General features: G+C 38.4%; 1 protein-coding gene across 1 annotated transcript; it reads left to right on the top strand.

The window, feature by feature from the left end:
- The first annotated feature begins 37 nt into the window (after positions 1-37).
- LOC135166837 (cuticlin-4-like) lies at positions 38-15,635 on the top strand. The gene is made up of 9 exons (XM_064129484.1): positions 38-783; positions 3,249-3,292; positions 6,687-6,759; positions 10,726-10,940; positions 13,059-13,226; positions 13,302-13,507; positions 13,597-13,759; positions 13,988-14,173; positions 14,457-15,635. Exons 1-9 carry the CDS (start codon positions 759-761, stop codon positions 14,658-14,660), a joined length of 1,284 nt encoding a protein of 427 aa, XP_063985554.1. The 5' UTR covers positions 38-758; the 3' UTR covers positions 14,661-15,635.
- Positions 15,636-15,678: the final 43 nt, after the last annotated feature.

Raw genomic sequence — 15,678 nt, forward strand, 5'->3', positions numbered from 1 at the left:
CCCACTCCGGTCGTCCAACTAGACCGGTTTAAACCGAGTCTCCGGTGTTATCCAGTCTCGACTCTCGCGTCGTTCGTTACGGAGCCCAACAACCACCAAAAACGGCAGGTGGTCAACATCATGTGCTATTGTGGGTGACAAAAAAACGCGATTTATTTTTTCAAACGACAATTAACCGAAACGAAACACCCTCCAGAGCTTACAAAAAGCCAAATTTGGAGACGAGACTTTCGCATCGCCATTTTGATGTTTTTGGAGGGAGGAAACGGTCATTCCGTATTGCACAATGCGGAATGATGACGTCACAGCATCAGTTGGTGGAATTGGGGCTGGATTGTTGTAGAACCGGTGACCAGTAGGCATTTACAATGTTCAGGGGGTGAATAATAAAAAATATGAAGTGGAGGTGTCGAAATCACCTGCGTGCGAAGAAAAAGCGGAAGATTGGTAATTGTGAACAACAGTGTGAGAATGTGAATGAATTTTCGTGATTTTTTTTATTCATTATTACTCCCAGAGAACATTTTTTGTTGATATAATCACTCGACCGGACGCCATTTTGTTCCCTTGGATTGTATTGTAGTGGTTCTCGCCGATTTATGTGGCCAGAGGAGGCACAAGTGGGTCCATTCCGTACGTTCTTGGGACTCACCGATAATTAGTTGTGTGATTTTCTATTATCCCCAATAGTAGGGAGAATTTTACGAAATTTTTTGGGTTGAGCATTGGATATTTTTGTGAGGAGAGCCCGGATTGCCATGGGGAAGTTCAGCCCGACGAGAGGTAATTATTAATCAATTATCATACTGTTGAATATTAAATGATTATTATAATGAGCCAGTTTTCAGGAGAAAATGTCAAGGAAGTGGTAAAAGTCTTCAAACCCAGTCTCTTTGGATGGTAGGTTTCTTTCCTAGGTGAAACTAATTTACAAATTATCTAAAGAGACTGGACCATTAATTAAAAAATCACTGAAACGTATTTTAGCTCTCAGAATTTTATAACACCATATACACAATTCTACGGGCATGTAAACGATGCTCCAGGGAATTACTGGAATGTGCACATGATGGTGCTGACTTCGATGTAAAAAAAGGCTGGAAAATCGGATCGACTGTGTAAAGACCCGTTAAAAGTTTAAAAATTCAATAATCATTTTAGATGTCAGGGATATAACTCAAACAATTATAATTTATCGTTCTCACTTGATTTAATTCAACGCGATGCAACGCGAATCTTCAGTTTCTCTTACAATTGAAATTACTACAGGAATTATTTTATATTCAACAGATGACGAATAAGGAATAGTATGAAATAATAATGATGACGTGATTACGGATGTAACTGAAGGAGATAATCGAGGGTGTTGGGAGAATGTCGGTGAGCCTTGGAATGAACATATTTGGCGATGTCTGTAAGGTTCAGTGGATTACGCGATTCCATTGCTGATTCCATTCAAACAGAACAAATTCAATACTGAGTCAATATCGATATGTCACAACGCGTAATTGATAAATCACATTCCTCAATTTTTTTCGCGTAGATTTGAAAACGTTTTTCACGTAATGAAAGTTCTGGCAACAATATTCATTCAAAAAATGAATGCAGAGTTAATAATAAATAAATCTTGAAGAAAATGAAAAATATTTGCGAATATCTCGCGACCGAAATGTCACTTCGAAGGATTTTTCATCCGTGACATTCCCTCGAAATCGCCGCCAGCAGTTGCAGCGAGGAACGGACTAACAATTTCCTTTTTCGCGAATAAAAAATTATCAGAAGATGTATGAAGGCCTCGAGGCGAGAGAGATCGAGTAGAGGCGCCCTGGGGGAGCGAAAAAGAGTATAAATATGGTGGGCAGAGTCACCACGAGCCTTGGGCTTGTTCTTGGAGTTGCATAACGCAAATATCGATGCCACCAGTTTGATGTGCACGCACAGGAACATTGATGAACATGTTTTCATCATGAGTATTGATGTGGTGGCATCCCACGTGTGTATGGGTGACGCCCTTGTATTATAATTTAATCGAAATTCATTCAAATGTGACGGGGATCACCTGTGGGTTGACGAACAATGAGGTTCTCCTTCTAGATTTATTTTTGCAAAATTCCTTGAGTAAATCATAACGACTATTAATTTTTTTATTTGTTCATTTTTTAACATCGGTCAAATGTCGGAGATATTTGCGCTTTTCAGGTAGGACGTTAGAATAATTGGAATGGAATAATTGTAACATTGATATGCTAGCATGAAAAAAAAAATCCACTGACACCCGAGGCGCTGAAAAAATTACATAGTGCGTATACTACATTACATGATGAAATAAATCCTCGCATGGTTACCTGTGACAATAGAAACCTGCGAACTTTCAATTTTGTCGACAATTTTACAATCTGATTTTTCCTCCACATGACTAACTCATAAATAACGTGATAATTCCAGTCGTAACAATCGACCCCAGTTTGTCAATTTTCATCTTCATAATAAAAAAGTAGAGACGAAAAGCAGTGAAAACACCGTGGGATAAAATGCATTACAAACACAATTGGGTATCCTCTTCGCTCGTGTGGTTCATTCTCTTGCATCCAACAGCATTCAGAAAATTTCTACCTTGTGTGCACTGTTCACCATCAAAAGTGAACGCAAAACTCTGCTCTTGTGTACGTGTGTCTGTATTAACTTTCACCCGAGTCATGACCATATTGGCGTTATTTTTAGTGTGCCATATGAAAACACCATTTTCGCGACCCTCAAGGGTGAAGTGAATAAGATACTGACGGAGCTAATAGCAACTAACCGATTTATCAAGGTTAAATTGCAAAAGTGCTGTTGAAAAATGGTCATACGATTTATTCTCGATTTTTCATTCTGATAGAAAAAATAATGTTCATGGACTATTTATTCAACACAATTTATATCCCAATTCCTGGCATTATCTCCATTTTTGATTATTTTTATTTCCATTGTCATAGGGAGAATTCTACAAATCACGATCAAATCATACGATTTTTTAAAATTATTTTACCTCATGTTGGTTATTATTAAAAATTTTATATTTCCACGTGCTGAGAAGGACTTTTACTGCACGGAGAGACGAAAATTTCCTACACCTCTAAGTCCTCTCGGAATTTACAAGTATCGGTTCACTAAGTGCGGACTAAAGTCTAGGATTGCGAAAAATACCTCATTAATTAATTCACCACCACTAGATTTTTTAACCAATACTTTCTCCTTTTCTTTTGCAGTAACTATGGACTGGCATGGCGTTGTCGCCCTCACCTGTGCACTGGTAAGCAGAAGGCAACGAGAGCCATTTCTCCGTGGTATTAATTACTACTTTAAGAGCGACAATTGAATGACAGTAGACATGGATATTCACGATTTGAGACAACGAGCCGAGAAATTGTATCCGTTGAGTGAAATCAGTTCTATACGTGGCACTTCCACATTATGTACTCTTTTATTTATCATCCGGCTCGCAATGTTGTGTACGTGAGTATCGGTAGGTGCACTCATAGACGGGAATGGGCACTGAATTAGTCGCAAATTGAAAGTTAATCTACTTTTTGGCATATTTTTTTTCTGACACTAAATGCGCATGGAAACCGGTTCAGCGGGTGGCTGCGATTTGCGTTACTCGAGGAATTTTCACGCTCTCAAATTTTTTTTGTACTTTTACGTGCGTTAATTTCCAGGATGGTGAACAATGGGTGAACGTGGCCATTCGATTTGAGTGGGAAAAAAAAATTTGAAAGTTATTTCATTGGGATGGGATTGAAGAGCAGTGAAGAGTCCAATTATGGATTAATTATGATTGCACGGAATTAATTGTGAACTCAAGGTTCTTCGTAGGAAGAGTAATGATTAGTAGGAATGCCTCTGGTGCTGGAATCAACGTAAACTTTTCGATGACTTAGTTGCTTAGAGCGGAAACAATATTTAAAATATTTCAGTTTCGAAAGATGAAAAGCTTTCCCGTAAAAAGTGAAAAACCCACATTATGTCATGAGAAATAGTGGGTAAAAATGAAAAATTACGTTCAAGTCCAAAAGACGATTACGAAAGACTTTCCAAATATGGAATATCGTGCGCCCAATTACGGACCATTAGAACTTTGTGAGACGGTGAAAGGTTGGGAACCCTAAGTAATGAGGATATTCTTGTGGAAAAATGTCAACAAGTTGAGATTATGACAGGTGTAGCTATATACATAATTCAAAACTACCGTTAAATCTTGAAGTTGTCAATTGCTAATGTCACTGGGAGAAATGTTCAATAAAAATTACGTGACAGTGTCGTAAAATATCATATCATCGCAGGAATTCTACAGATCGAAAGTGAAATGGAATGTTTACCCAGTATTTCTCTTTTTTTTAATATTCAATGGCTTCAGTAATAATATTTAATGATTGATTTTTGAAATGTGACTAGCCAACATGTCTGTATACCAGAAATTTGAAAAAATATTTAATTGCTTCCGCTATTGGACTGTTCACGCTATGGAAACATGAATTTTTCAAACACTCGAAAGTGAGAGACATTTTGTTAACTATAATCCCAAATAACAGAGCACATCTCTGCGGTCCTCTCGAGACCCCGTAACCCAAATAAACCATAAATATGAAAACCTCGGTCTCATCATCAGCGACAGTGAGTCAAGTCACTCATAAATGTTAGGTGACACGCAATATACGAGTCACAACGCGTCTTCTGCAATTGCGCAACCAGAAAGTTATCGAGAGAAAAAAAAAGAGAAAGAACGTGACAATAATTAGTGAATAGGTCGACGTTTCCATCTGACTTTGACAGTTCGCCAATCTGCCATTTGCTGGCAGAGGTGAGTAAAATTGTAGACCAAACCGTCTCACCTGCAATATTGTTCTTAAACCAGGCTAGTTAGCTAATGTAACAGCAACGGAGTAATTTTCGATGTTGTGCAATGCTGGTGAAGGACAGACGTTGTATGCAATTGCTTTGTGATGCGAATCCAAATTATGTGTTTTTATTTTTTTTGTTTCTCGGGTTAATTTGTTGGAATTCTGCGAATGTCTGGAAAACTTGAAGGAATGCGTTCTATGCAATCGAAGAAATGCATTCTGGCAATTCGTAAATATTTTGAGAGACTTCAGGGGATTTCCAGAAACATCGGGGATTCCCCGGGAGTTTAGGAATGAATTTGACGGTTCCCAGGGACAAAAGGGGTCTAGATAGTTCGAGAGAATCCAAGGGGGTTTTAGAAGACACGAAACACGTAGAAATACCATAAATATATGTAATTCTAGTCTATATCAAATGTGCTGCCTATTCACAATTTTTAAAATTTTTCAAATTGTTATTACGCTAAACGTCTAAAATAGGTAATTCGTAACGGAAAAATCCACAAACCGAATGTTGAATATTTTAAACAGACATTCGCTTCAGTTACGAGACCACACCCGCCTTTCCTTTGTATTCTTTTCAGTTACACATGGTTATATAGACATGTATCGGGGCCGGATCTTATTCAGGTAGAGACCCGGTTCTCCAGCCACCACCGGCGTCATTTCAACATTTCACTCTCGAATGTACGTGTTATTTCTTATTTTCGTTGTGTTAGACACCATATCGAGGAACTTGCCACTTGTTATCCCGATGACTCGACTTATTTTCAATTAAAATGATGCTAATAGATGATTTCAAACCCCAGTCTTTCCTTTCGTGAATTCCTGGGCAAAAAGCGTTGAATTTTGATATTTTTTTTCCTTTAAATGATCCATAATGACGTGCGATTACGAATAAACTTTCGTGGGACTTTTTATTGCTGAGAAAAAAAACAAAGAAATTTAGTCAACAAAGCGTGAACCAGTGCATGAGGGCACGCGATAATTGAAATCAATTTGCTATGAGAGAATCGAGGAATTAGAATTTTTTATTGGGGGATCAAGTTGGTCCATCTGGGAGTAATGAACCGCCAATGAAATTATTTCCCGCAATTATTTAAGGAGATTTTTAAATTGATACAGCTCTTTAATTATCTATCGCTTTAACGCTCATCAGACTCGTAGTTCTCCATTTGTAGTTTTTCATACCGTTTTTCTTTTGGAAAAAAAATTACTGAAGTTACGATATTGAAATATTCTGGATTAATCAAGCAACACTTAAAAGGGATAATGGTATCCTGTCCATGATGAGCCACCAAGTGAAATACAGACGTGAGACGTAAGGAATTGAAATCGATTTCACGTTCACTGCTAGATGCGACCACAAGGATACGTACATTTTATATAGTTATCCTCGTGAGTGCTACACCAGTTGACTATAAAAGTATAGAACTGGCCGCGTTTATTCGCGTGTGGGGAGATATTCAAGGACATCAAAGGCATTGCGGTCGACCCACGTCGTCTCCACAAGGCGCTGTGATATCCTGCTCCGGAGGGAATAAATAACGATGATGAGATGGGGCCAGGGGGGAGGGTAAATTAATTTCATCATAACGCAATCGATTATTTTTTCTATCAAAGATATCTAATATGATTAATGATAGAAGCTTTTGAATTAAAAAAAATCACTGCGGTGAATTTTAGCTCAAAAACGACTCAACTGGTAAATCTCCTTTATGTAAAATCTTATTACAAAATCATGTGCGAATCATCAAACCGCAACGGCGAAGAAACTATTGAAATTTTTTTTCCGTTCGTTTTCAGATGCTGACGATAACACGATCGGGAGGAAACGCTCTAGCTGCCCAAATACCATCTGGACATGGTCTTCCCACCTGTGAGTACTTTAACTATTCATATCCATATGGCTGAAGGAGGAGAATGTGTAAAATTAGTGTATCGTATCAAAGTCGTAAAATTGCGGAATAAAACGTATTTTCGTTCAGTCGATTTATAACAATTAACGCTTTCTGTCTTTCAGGGGCACAATTGTGAGGGGAAAAAATTTTATACGAGTTCCCTATTATATAATTGACCTGTCAAACTTGTGGAGCGATATAATTTATATTATATAAGTTTCTAAAAAATTAACAATCCGTTATGGAGACGGACTGTTTTACGACTCCACTGAATTAGAAATGGAGATGAGTAAATCAAATGAATATGACAGGTGGATGGGGTTCGTCATGCTGACTTTTCAAAATTCTTCACATAATCCATCATAGCTGAGTTATTTCATAATTGGAATGATTATCATAATTTTCAAATCTCAATTTTACCCCGGGGATGATTAAAATTGTCATTTAATCACGTGCAGCCGTTGGGGACACCTCTGTCTCATCAAATTAGACCGCAATTAAATCTGGAAAAAAAATTAATGGCCTTCTCTGGGACATTGCCACTGACGAAGGTGATTCCCTCTCTCTATCCTCCGTCGTAGACGACCTAAATTTCCTCCTCGGCTTGGAGTAGACATTTAAAAGTCATCAATACAACTACCTACACCAACGAGGTTGAAAAGTAATCGTGAAAGAGAGACAAGTAAAAGCGAAGAGATGATCATCGAAATCCGCGAAAGTTTTCTCCGCGAACCAACACACCGTAACGCATGGAGCGGTTGGAGAACATGCGGGAGGGAAGCAGTGAGGGTCTGAATGAAAGGAGAGATGCATACCATGGCATTCCATACTGCTAATGCATCTCCTTTTGTTTCATATTTATGACTATAAATAAATTCCTTCGCTGGGAATTACTCTGCTTTCTTGCTGTACAAAATCGAACGCGCGTGCTGCACACGCACTCTCTCATGTGATTGCACCGCCCATCTTGTCACATAGTGGTACATAAAATTCAGTCTTGAGGATCTTAATCTTACCCTCATTTGACATTTCGATATATTCCGATGTATCGTTTTCCTCCTCTTTTTTTTTCCACTGAACCTGATGGTTGCGTGCTCCGCGCGCTTGATTGGGATGTCTCGCACTCCTTGTCATATATTTAAAAATATATATGTGTATATATTAATAATATATAAATACATATACATATAATTCATTGAAACCTGAATGAAGAAAAGTTGGACGAGTTGTCCTCATGTAAAAATGAGTCCACACGTCGCGAAAATTAGAAAAAAAATAATCTTGAAAAAGCACTCGGGAAAATGTATCCTCCAACAATCGTAAAATAAACAAAGGAACAAATAAAAAAGAGGAAGCAGAGAGTAATGGGATTCACCGAGGCATAGCCGAGGCCTCGAGGTCGCGCAAATCTACGTCCTCCAACCTGTACTGCGGATAAACAACGGGCACCTCCTCTTCCAGCAAATGATAAAATTATTAAAAAAAGAAGAAATGCAGACAAATTGATTGTAAAAAATCCCAAATTTCTAACTCAATCAATGGATAACCAACCACATGTTATAATAATATTAGACCATTATTTAATCATTATTTCCTTGCAATAATGACCGATAAAAAGTACAATTTTTTATTTTCCATTTTCATCCCACTGGGGATAACGCAAAATACATAAGATAGAATTATCGATGACCTTGAAATTCCTCTGCAGCTGGTAGTATCTCCAATAGACATTCCTGTATTGTCACGGAGTCTGGGATGATTGCTAAATCGTTTGAAACCGCAATAACGGATCACAAAGAAACTGTTGTTGTCTTTGACGGTGGAAAAATATAAAGAAACAAAAGAAATGTTTAAAAATGGGAAAATAATCGGTTAGACAAGAAATCCGCAAAGAAAATTACGGAGACGGCGCTTCGGCCAGTGGTCACGTATGTCCGGAGGATGCATCTTTATGGGGGAGGCCAGCACCAGCACGGTGCTCACAACGGTTCTTTATTTTTTATTTTTTATTGTTATTCAATATTCGGGGGACGTAGTTACTCCGTCAACGAGTCAATCGTAAAGACGAGATCGATGATTATACAATTGATGACGACGCGGCTTGTGGAGGAGGAAATGAATCATCAATGAAATTTATTCTTTCTCTTGTTGAGGGGTTATCGGACGTTCATTTGTATTTGGTCGTAGCGTGGGGTCTAATTGCGTAATGATTGATTTTTGGAGGTAAGAAAATTCATTAAAAATTGGGTACTCCAGCGGAAAGTCAGCGTAATCATTTTCGATTGATTCGAGATTTTTTTAGTTCAGTTGGAGACTCCAGGGAAATGCGGGGCGACATGTATTTTATTTATTGTAGTAAAAACATTCGGACACTTCGCTAGGGGTGCGGAAGTAATACGTTATGCCTCTAGGAAGTAAAAGCATTTTCCGACTAGTGTCACGTTATCAGAGCCGACAGTCAGGGTTATCATAAAATAACAAAAATTTACTTGATTAAAAAAATGATCTGACGGATCAGTGACTATTAGCGAAAGCTGGGAAATATTCACATGTTCTGGGAATTCGGAAAGAGGGGAGGGGGCCACAATTGACTCTGAAACACTTGGTGATTAATTTTTTAACGATTTATTCCTCCGGATGCACGAAAGATTAATTTATCCTGCGCTACGACGATTAGTCAACATTTTTCTCTCATGTCTTGCCATCATTCATTTTTTTTTTTTAAGTTAACGGTTGTGTTCAGCTGACGTCGAGTAATTTAAAAACGCTCGGGGTGTCCTGCAGTCTATAGCGTATACCCATCTTCCCCGTTGTCGGCCAATTAACGCCACGCGAAATACCGCAAGATTATTCCTCTCTCACTCCCCCACCCTTCTAAACCTGTCTGCATTAGACTCTCGAGTAAGTGAAGGTATATGACATGTTGGTAGAAAAATTTTAGTATGAATATAATCAACGTTGACTCTGGTATGCGGTGGTTTTAGAATAAAATAAAATGAAATACGGGAACGTCCGGTTCGACTGAACGTGACGACGATGCTCGACGGCAATTCTTCGCGGGGAGTTCACTGACCCCACGATCTGGAGGGAGGGCTATCTCGCTAGTGTGTGCACTTGAAAAATACTCGGCAGTATTTTTTTTCGATTTTTTCATTCCTTAAAAAATTGAAATTTGATCTAACGGAGAGAAAACTGGAAAAATTATGGGAAATTTGACAGACGTCTTACGGAATATTTCCTGTACGTTGCGGGATATTGAGCTGAGTTTTCGGGAGTTTTTCAAGTAACAAATCATGGGACAACCCGATTATATCATAAATATTCTGATGGCTAAAATAAGATTGTTAATAAAATTGTTTTCCCGTCGATCTCCACCACCTTTAGGAGCCTGTCATTTCAACACTCGGTATAGTAACATTTTAATCAAGTTCACAATAAAGAAAGTATCATCCTCGTTGCATAATTACGATGGAAGTCATCTCGACAATGAAATCCCAGCCTCGGGAGAGTAAAACCGGATGTCGTGACTGCAGTTGTGTCTTCTCCTTTCAAAACTTTTTATGTTATTTCTCGTCAGGAGAGTCAAGTTCACGACTGTCCCATCATTGTGTCTCACCGACGAGTGACCAACAATTTTATTACTCTTTGTACTGACGTTTGTATGTGCCCATATGAGTTGAAGTGAAACAACTTTGTTCTCAACTTTTCCCCATTCAACTCCACTCCAGCATTCTATCTCACTTTCTCTAATTTTTTTCTGTGCAATTAGCGAACGGCCTTGAGTTCGTTAGCTGTGATTACCGATATTAATTGTGATTTTTATCAAGCTCCTCGTCCGCGCTGGACGATAAAAGGAACTTTTAGAGACGCGACCTGAAAAAATAACTAGTCCGCACTTGTTGTAAAATACATCTTTTAATTTTAACATTTTATTTTTTTTTCAGCGACTGCTGCGGTTGCAAGCACCGTGCGGATCGAATGTGCGAGTGAATCGATAATTGTTCACATATCCACGGAAGGAAACACCGTTTTCCATGGGCTCGTGTATCCCCGAGGACTATCAAAGAACAGCTCCTGTTTACAGGAATTCCGGAGTGAGCCAGCACCGATAACTTATCATCTGCCTCTCAGATCATGCAACACCATGCCCACAGAGTTGGTGAGTACTAATGATGAATTAATTATAAATATTACCGCATATATAATTTTTCAATTCAACCCATTCATTTCTTCGACTCCCCTTCCAACGAATAAATTATTTCAATTTTTTTTCCACAATCTGACCCGTTTCATTTTGCCCTTCTCCATCCTATCAATCGAATGAAACTTTTTTGTTCAGTATCTGTGCTGCTCGTTATTCCCACGAAATTTTCATAACTGTATATTTAACCACTGCGTGTTAGAGGATAGATGAAGGAACAGTCTAAATTTTCCATAACAATAAAAAATGAAATAGTTGTGATCTGAGGTTACTCGGCTCCAGGCCCCTCTGTTGGCTCCAATGCCGTTATGTGTTATTGCATTGGCTCGTTACGTGTCTCAACCGAGGCTGAGTTTAGAATTCAGCCATGTACACTGAGGGAAGGGATTTTCTTGGTGTAATGCGATAACTGGACCGTTATGTGACCGTAGTTGGTGCTACCGAGTGTTCATTGCCTTCTTCAACTACCGAAATGCTGTACCTGACGCAGGGTGAACAGCGTAATTATGGAACAGTCAAGGATTTTCACAGCGAAAATTATTGTCTTCTCTCAAGTATATTTACCTGTGATCAGGAAATCTATGTAAACATACCATGCCAATGCCACGTAATTTTTATTGTAGTCTCAGTAAACATTCTCGGTAAAGTTGTAAAACATATGGAATTGTCTGAAATTGACTATTTTCAAAATAATTTTGAAATGGGCGAATTCTTAGAAGAAAAATTTTAATATTGCGCTCCTCCTGTGCTCTTAGTATTTCGCAATTCTCAACGGATGATTCAAACGGACGTGTGGGAAGAGAGGTCTTCGAAGAAAGAGAAAAGAAAAATGAGAGGCGTTGGATTTGGCGAGCCACAAGTATCTAAATCACGTTGAAATCTCCTCTGAGTCCTTGAGGTATAACAACGGGGAGGAAGAGTTTAAACTCGAGTCGCTCGTTTACTCCTCATCGGAGAAATTCGAAACGGACTGTAGAGGCTACAGGGAGGGCCTCAAGGTCCCCAGCACAAAATGTGCAACTTCTTTGTCCTGTCCCTATATCTCCACTGACTGGTTCCCAAGTCCTCCTCTGGCATTCTTGCCTTCAAGTTCAGAAAACAATTTCTCAACTCGTTCACTCATGAAAAATTCACACTTCACGGTGGTTTTTTTTCCACGACTTCTAGCGCTCGTTTTCATGAATAATGTAGTTGAATTAGTTCTACCTGTGCTGTTGCATACCCACCTTATTTTGTGGCTGAATAATTAATTGTTTTCATTTTTTATGGGCTAACTTAGAAGCGTCCAAGGGTCCCCAATGAGTTTTACGTAATTTCAAACGAGAATTGTGTCATCATCTAAATTGCCACTTTTCAATTGAATTAAATTGTTCAATCTAAGTGTTTTTCATCGTGATAAGACGATAATCTCACTGCAAGAACCGCAGTGAAGATCTGTTGGATGAACTGATCTTGTAAAAATCCTAATCCCTTATGAAGATTGAATAGCCATAATAAATGATGCTGTAAAATTGAAAGCTGTTGAAGAAGAAAATTGCCCACTAAAAAATCTATTTTATTCAAGTGGGAGGGACTTAACTGCACTATACGTATGTGCATTTACAGTCGCTGTTAAAGGCAAGGATGCAGCACAGATTGTGAGTATCCTTGCAGAGGTCGCGAGTGGATGGGAATCACAAAAGTTCGTTGGCCTTAAGTCACTCGTTCTCAGTCCTCTTCATTCCTCGTTTATTTATATTTTCCTTGCTTTTACCCTACGGCGAAACACCGTCCTAGGGTTCGTTGGCCGGTCAGTCGCGGTGGTAGAATCGCGGAAATATTTAACGCCTCATGAGAGGCAAAAAATCAATGAAATTATGGAAGATGAGTTGCTGAAAGAATAATTCAACCGTTAAATTGTCTCGCGCGATTTTTCTGTCAGACTGAGGCGAAAAAATGATATGCAGAGTATATTCATAATTTATGTTAATGGACTTACAAATTTATTCAGGATTCAGTTGGGACTGAAATGTTCGATTAATCTCTTGATAAAAAAAATTAAATTACATCTGTAATGACCACATTTTTTGTTTGCAGGAGGATGGTGGAATAGAATATTTCAACACAATAGTGGTTCAGCCTCACTTGAAACTTGTAACGAATCAGGGCCGAGGCTTTCACGTTCGATGCCGTTATCAAACTCGAGACAAAATCATCACCAATGATCAGACGCGCGTTGCCATGTTGCAATCGCTTCCGTTACAGGTAAACTAGAATTTAGGGATCAAAGTAGACAATCCCATCTTCATAACGGAATATTTATTTTCAATGATGATTTAGGCAATGGCTCCCATGCCCGGCTGTACCATGAAAATATTCTCTGGTGATCCGACTCGTCATCACGTTGCCGAGAATGTGAAAATAGGAGATCCATTGACACTTGTTATCAGCATCGATAAACAGGATATGTTTGGACTTAAGATTTCTGATTGCATTGTCAGAGATGGACTTGGATGGGGTGAGCAAAGGCTCATTAATGATGAAGGGTAAATATTAAATTTACATTTCTGTTTAAATTAATTTTGTTGACGGGAAATTTTAAGTTTATTGCTCATATTGTGGGTGTTTATTGCAGATGTCCAGTTGATGGCGAAATAATGGGCCAGTTCACGTACAGCGAGGACAAGACAGAAGCTCGAGTTAATTTTCAAGCACACAAATTCCCTTACACTGCCTCGGTCTACTATCAGTGCAATGTGCGACTATGCACAACACACGGTGGTGGATGTTCAGATACGGTAACGACTGTTACTTCATTCAATATTCATTTCCACCATTCCTAAATTCTTCTAGTAGGGATCATGAAATATTCGCGAACTTAATGGGGCTATTATTTTTTTACTATTCTCCTCTGGCAGAAAGATAAATAAATCCTGTTTAAACCGAAAAAACGCCCAGTGGACAATTACAAAATAATAAATATAATTAATAACAACTTAGTTACTGAAGAGAGCGGTTTATTTTAGCCTCCAGAGTGCAACGAAGTGGGACGACGAAAGAGAGAGGCAGCAGGTAGAGCCATTGATGATAAGGATTCGGTGGGATTCGATGGTACGCCAGCGACAATCGAAGTTTATAGTGGATTGTACGTAAATGAGGCGTCCGATCTGGGGGGAAAGACCGATCCAATAGACGATGTCTTCCGAGAAAGAGTGAGTAAATAAAAATTCAAGTGTTTCTCGAAATTTTCAAACATAAATTTTGGTCTTGAAAAAAATTTATACAATTTCTGGCTGCAATAAAAATCCTCAAGAAAAAGTAAAAAAAATCTCAAAATTTTGATGTTTCTAGTCAGCTCTTTTGTAGAATCAAGAGCTCAAAGGATTTCCTAAAAAAATCGAAGGTTTTTTCACGTATTTTGCAAAAGAGTTTGCCTGGGAATAGAAAATTTTACTTTCAAATTCTGATTGAGTAATTGGGCAATTATTACTTTAGACAATCAACGATAGCGATGCAATTTGCATATCCCAACGGAGCTTCGCCATTGGCATTGCAATCGCCGGATTAATCCTGATGGCAGCGGTCGTAGCAGCAATTTTAGTACTTCTAGCTAAAAGACGTCACAAGAACGTATCCACCACTGGCTCCTCGATCTACAGTGGCCCCTACACAAACACAGCTTACAGTCACAGCAGCTGAATAAATATATCCATATTCTAATCTTCCCGATCAATTAAAGTAATCAGAGAATTTTTCTCAACTTTATCGACTCAACACTTCGATTCGTCGGGCTGAAATTCTTGTTTTCGGACGAAAACGAGAAGAACTTTGATTTTCTATTCTCTTGCTCAAGCTTTGCCTTGTATTAATACTCCTTAGTACCCTCAGCGAATAATGAGGGAGGACGATTAAGATCCTAGTTTTTATACAGCCGAGTCGAATGGCCGTTCATACCTCTGTTAACATGAATATTATTTTTTAAGAGTTGATTTATTCATTTGACTTTTTTCCTCTGGTCCGGGCTCGACTATCTTTGTTCAGGATCATATCTCGTCTTCATTAGGGCTTTCAAATTGATTAGGCTCATTAGATTGGGAGAAAACTGAGAGAACTATTTTTAGGTGATTTTTCAATGATTTTTAGATCGGAAAAAAGGAAGGAAGGAATTTCAAATTTCATCTTTTTTGAAACCTACAAAACAAATTTATTAGTTGAAGAGTGGAAATTATTGCCATTTTGAGTGAATTACTAATTGATAAAAATATAGATTAAAATTGTAATTGGGCAATCAATGGGTGATGGGTAAAAGCAGGTCATTAATTACTGCTTTAGAGATGAAAAATGTGAGGAATAGTTGAATAGATTTTCAAATTTTCCTCCATTTTTTTCTTCCAATAGGATAAAAAGTGCAATATCAAGGAGACAGCGAGTGAGTCGACTGCAGCATTGACGTTGGTTCACAGTGACATTGGGGATTAATCGAGTTAATTGGGAAGCGAAGTACTTTATTTTAAGGTTTTTTGGATTTTTGGGGGAGGTGAGGGGTGGTTACAGTCAAAAATCCTATAATGTCGCTCTGTACCCTCGTCAACAACTTTATGTAGCATTCAGTGACTATTTTTTTGTAAATAACGAGGTAATAAAAATATAATTCTTATCTTTGACGATATCAAAGTTGTTCTTCATTAACCCAACCTTCGACAGACGATTTTCATCA

This window comes from Diachasmimorpha longicaudata, chromosome 10 (genome assembly GCF_034640455.1).
Source record: "Diachasmimorpha longicaudata isolate KC_UGA_2023 chromosome 10, iyDiaLong2, whole genome shotgun sequence".
NCBI lineage: Eukaryota > Metazoa > Arthropoda > Insecta > Hymenoptera > Braconidae > Diachasmimorpha > Diachasmimorpha longicaudata.

What these genes read in the sequence shown, in the direction of transcription:
- LOC135166837 (XM_064129484.1), top strand. Translation starts at nt 759, where the DNA reads ATGGGGAAGTTCAGCCCGACGAGAG. An exon ending in TGGACATGGTCTTCCCACCT is followed by an intron (nt 6,760 to 10,725) that starts GTGAGTACTTTA and finishes TTTTTTTTTCAG; the next exon opens with CGACTGCTGCGGTTGCAAGC. An exon ending in GTGGTGGATGTTCAGATACG is followed by an intron (nt 13,760 to 13,987) that starts GTAACGACTGTT and finishes GGTTTATTTTAG; the next exon opens with CCTCCAGAGTGCAACGAAGT.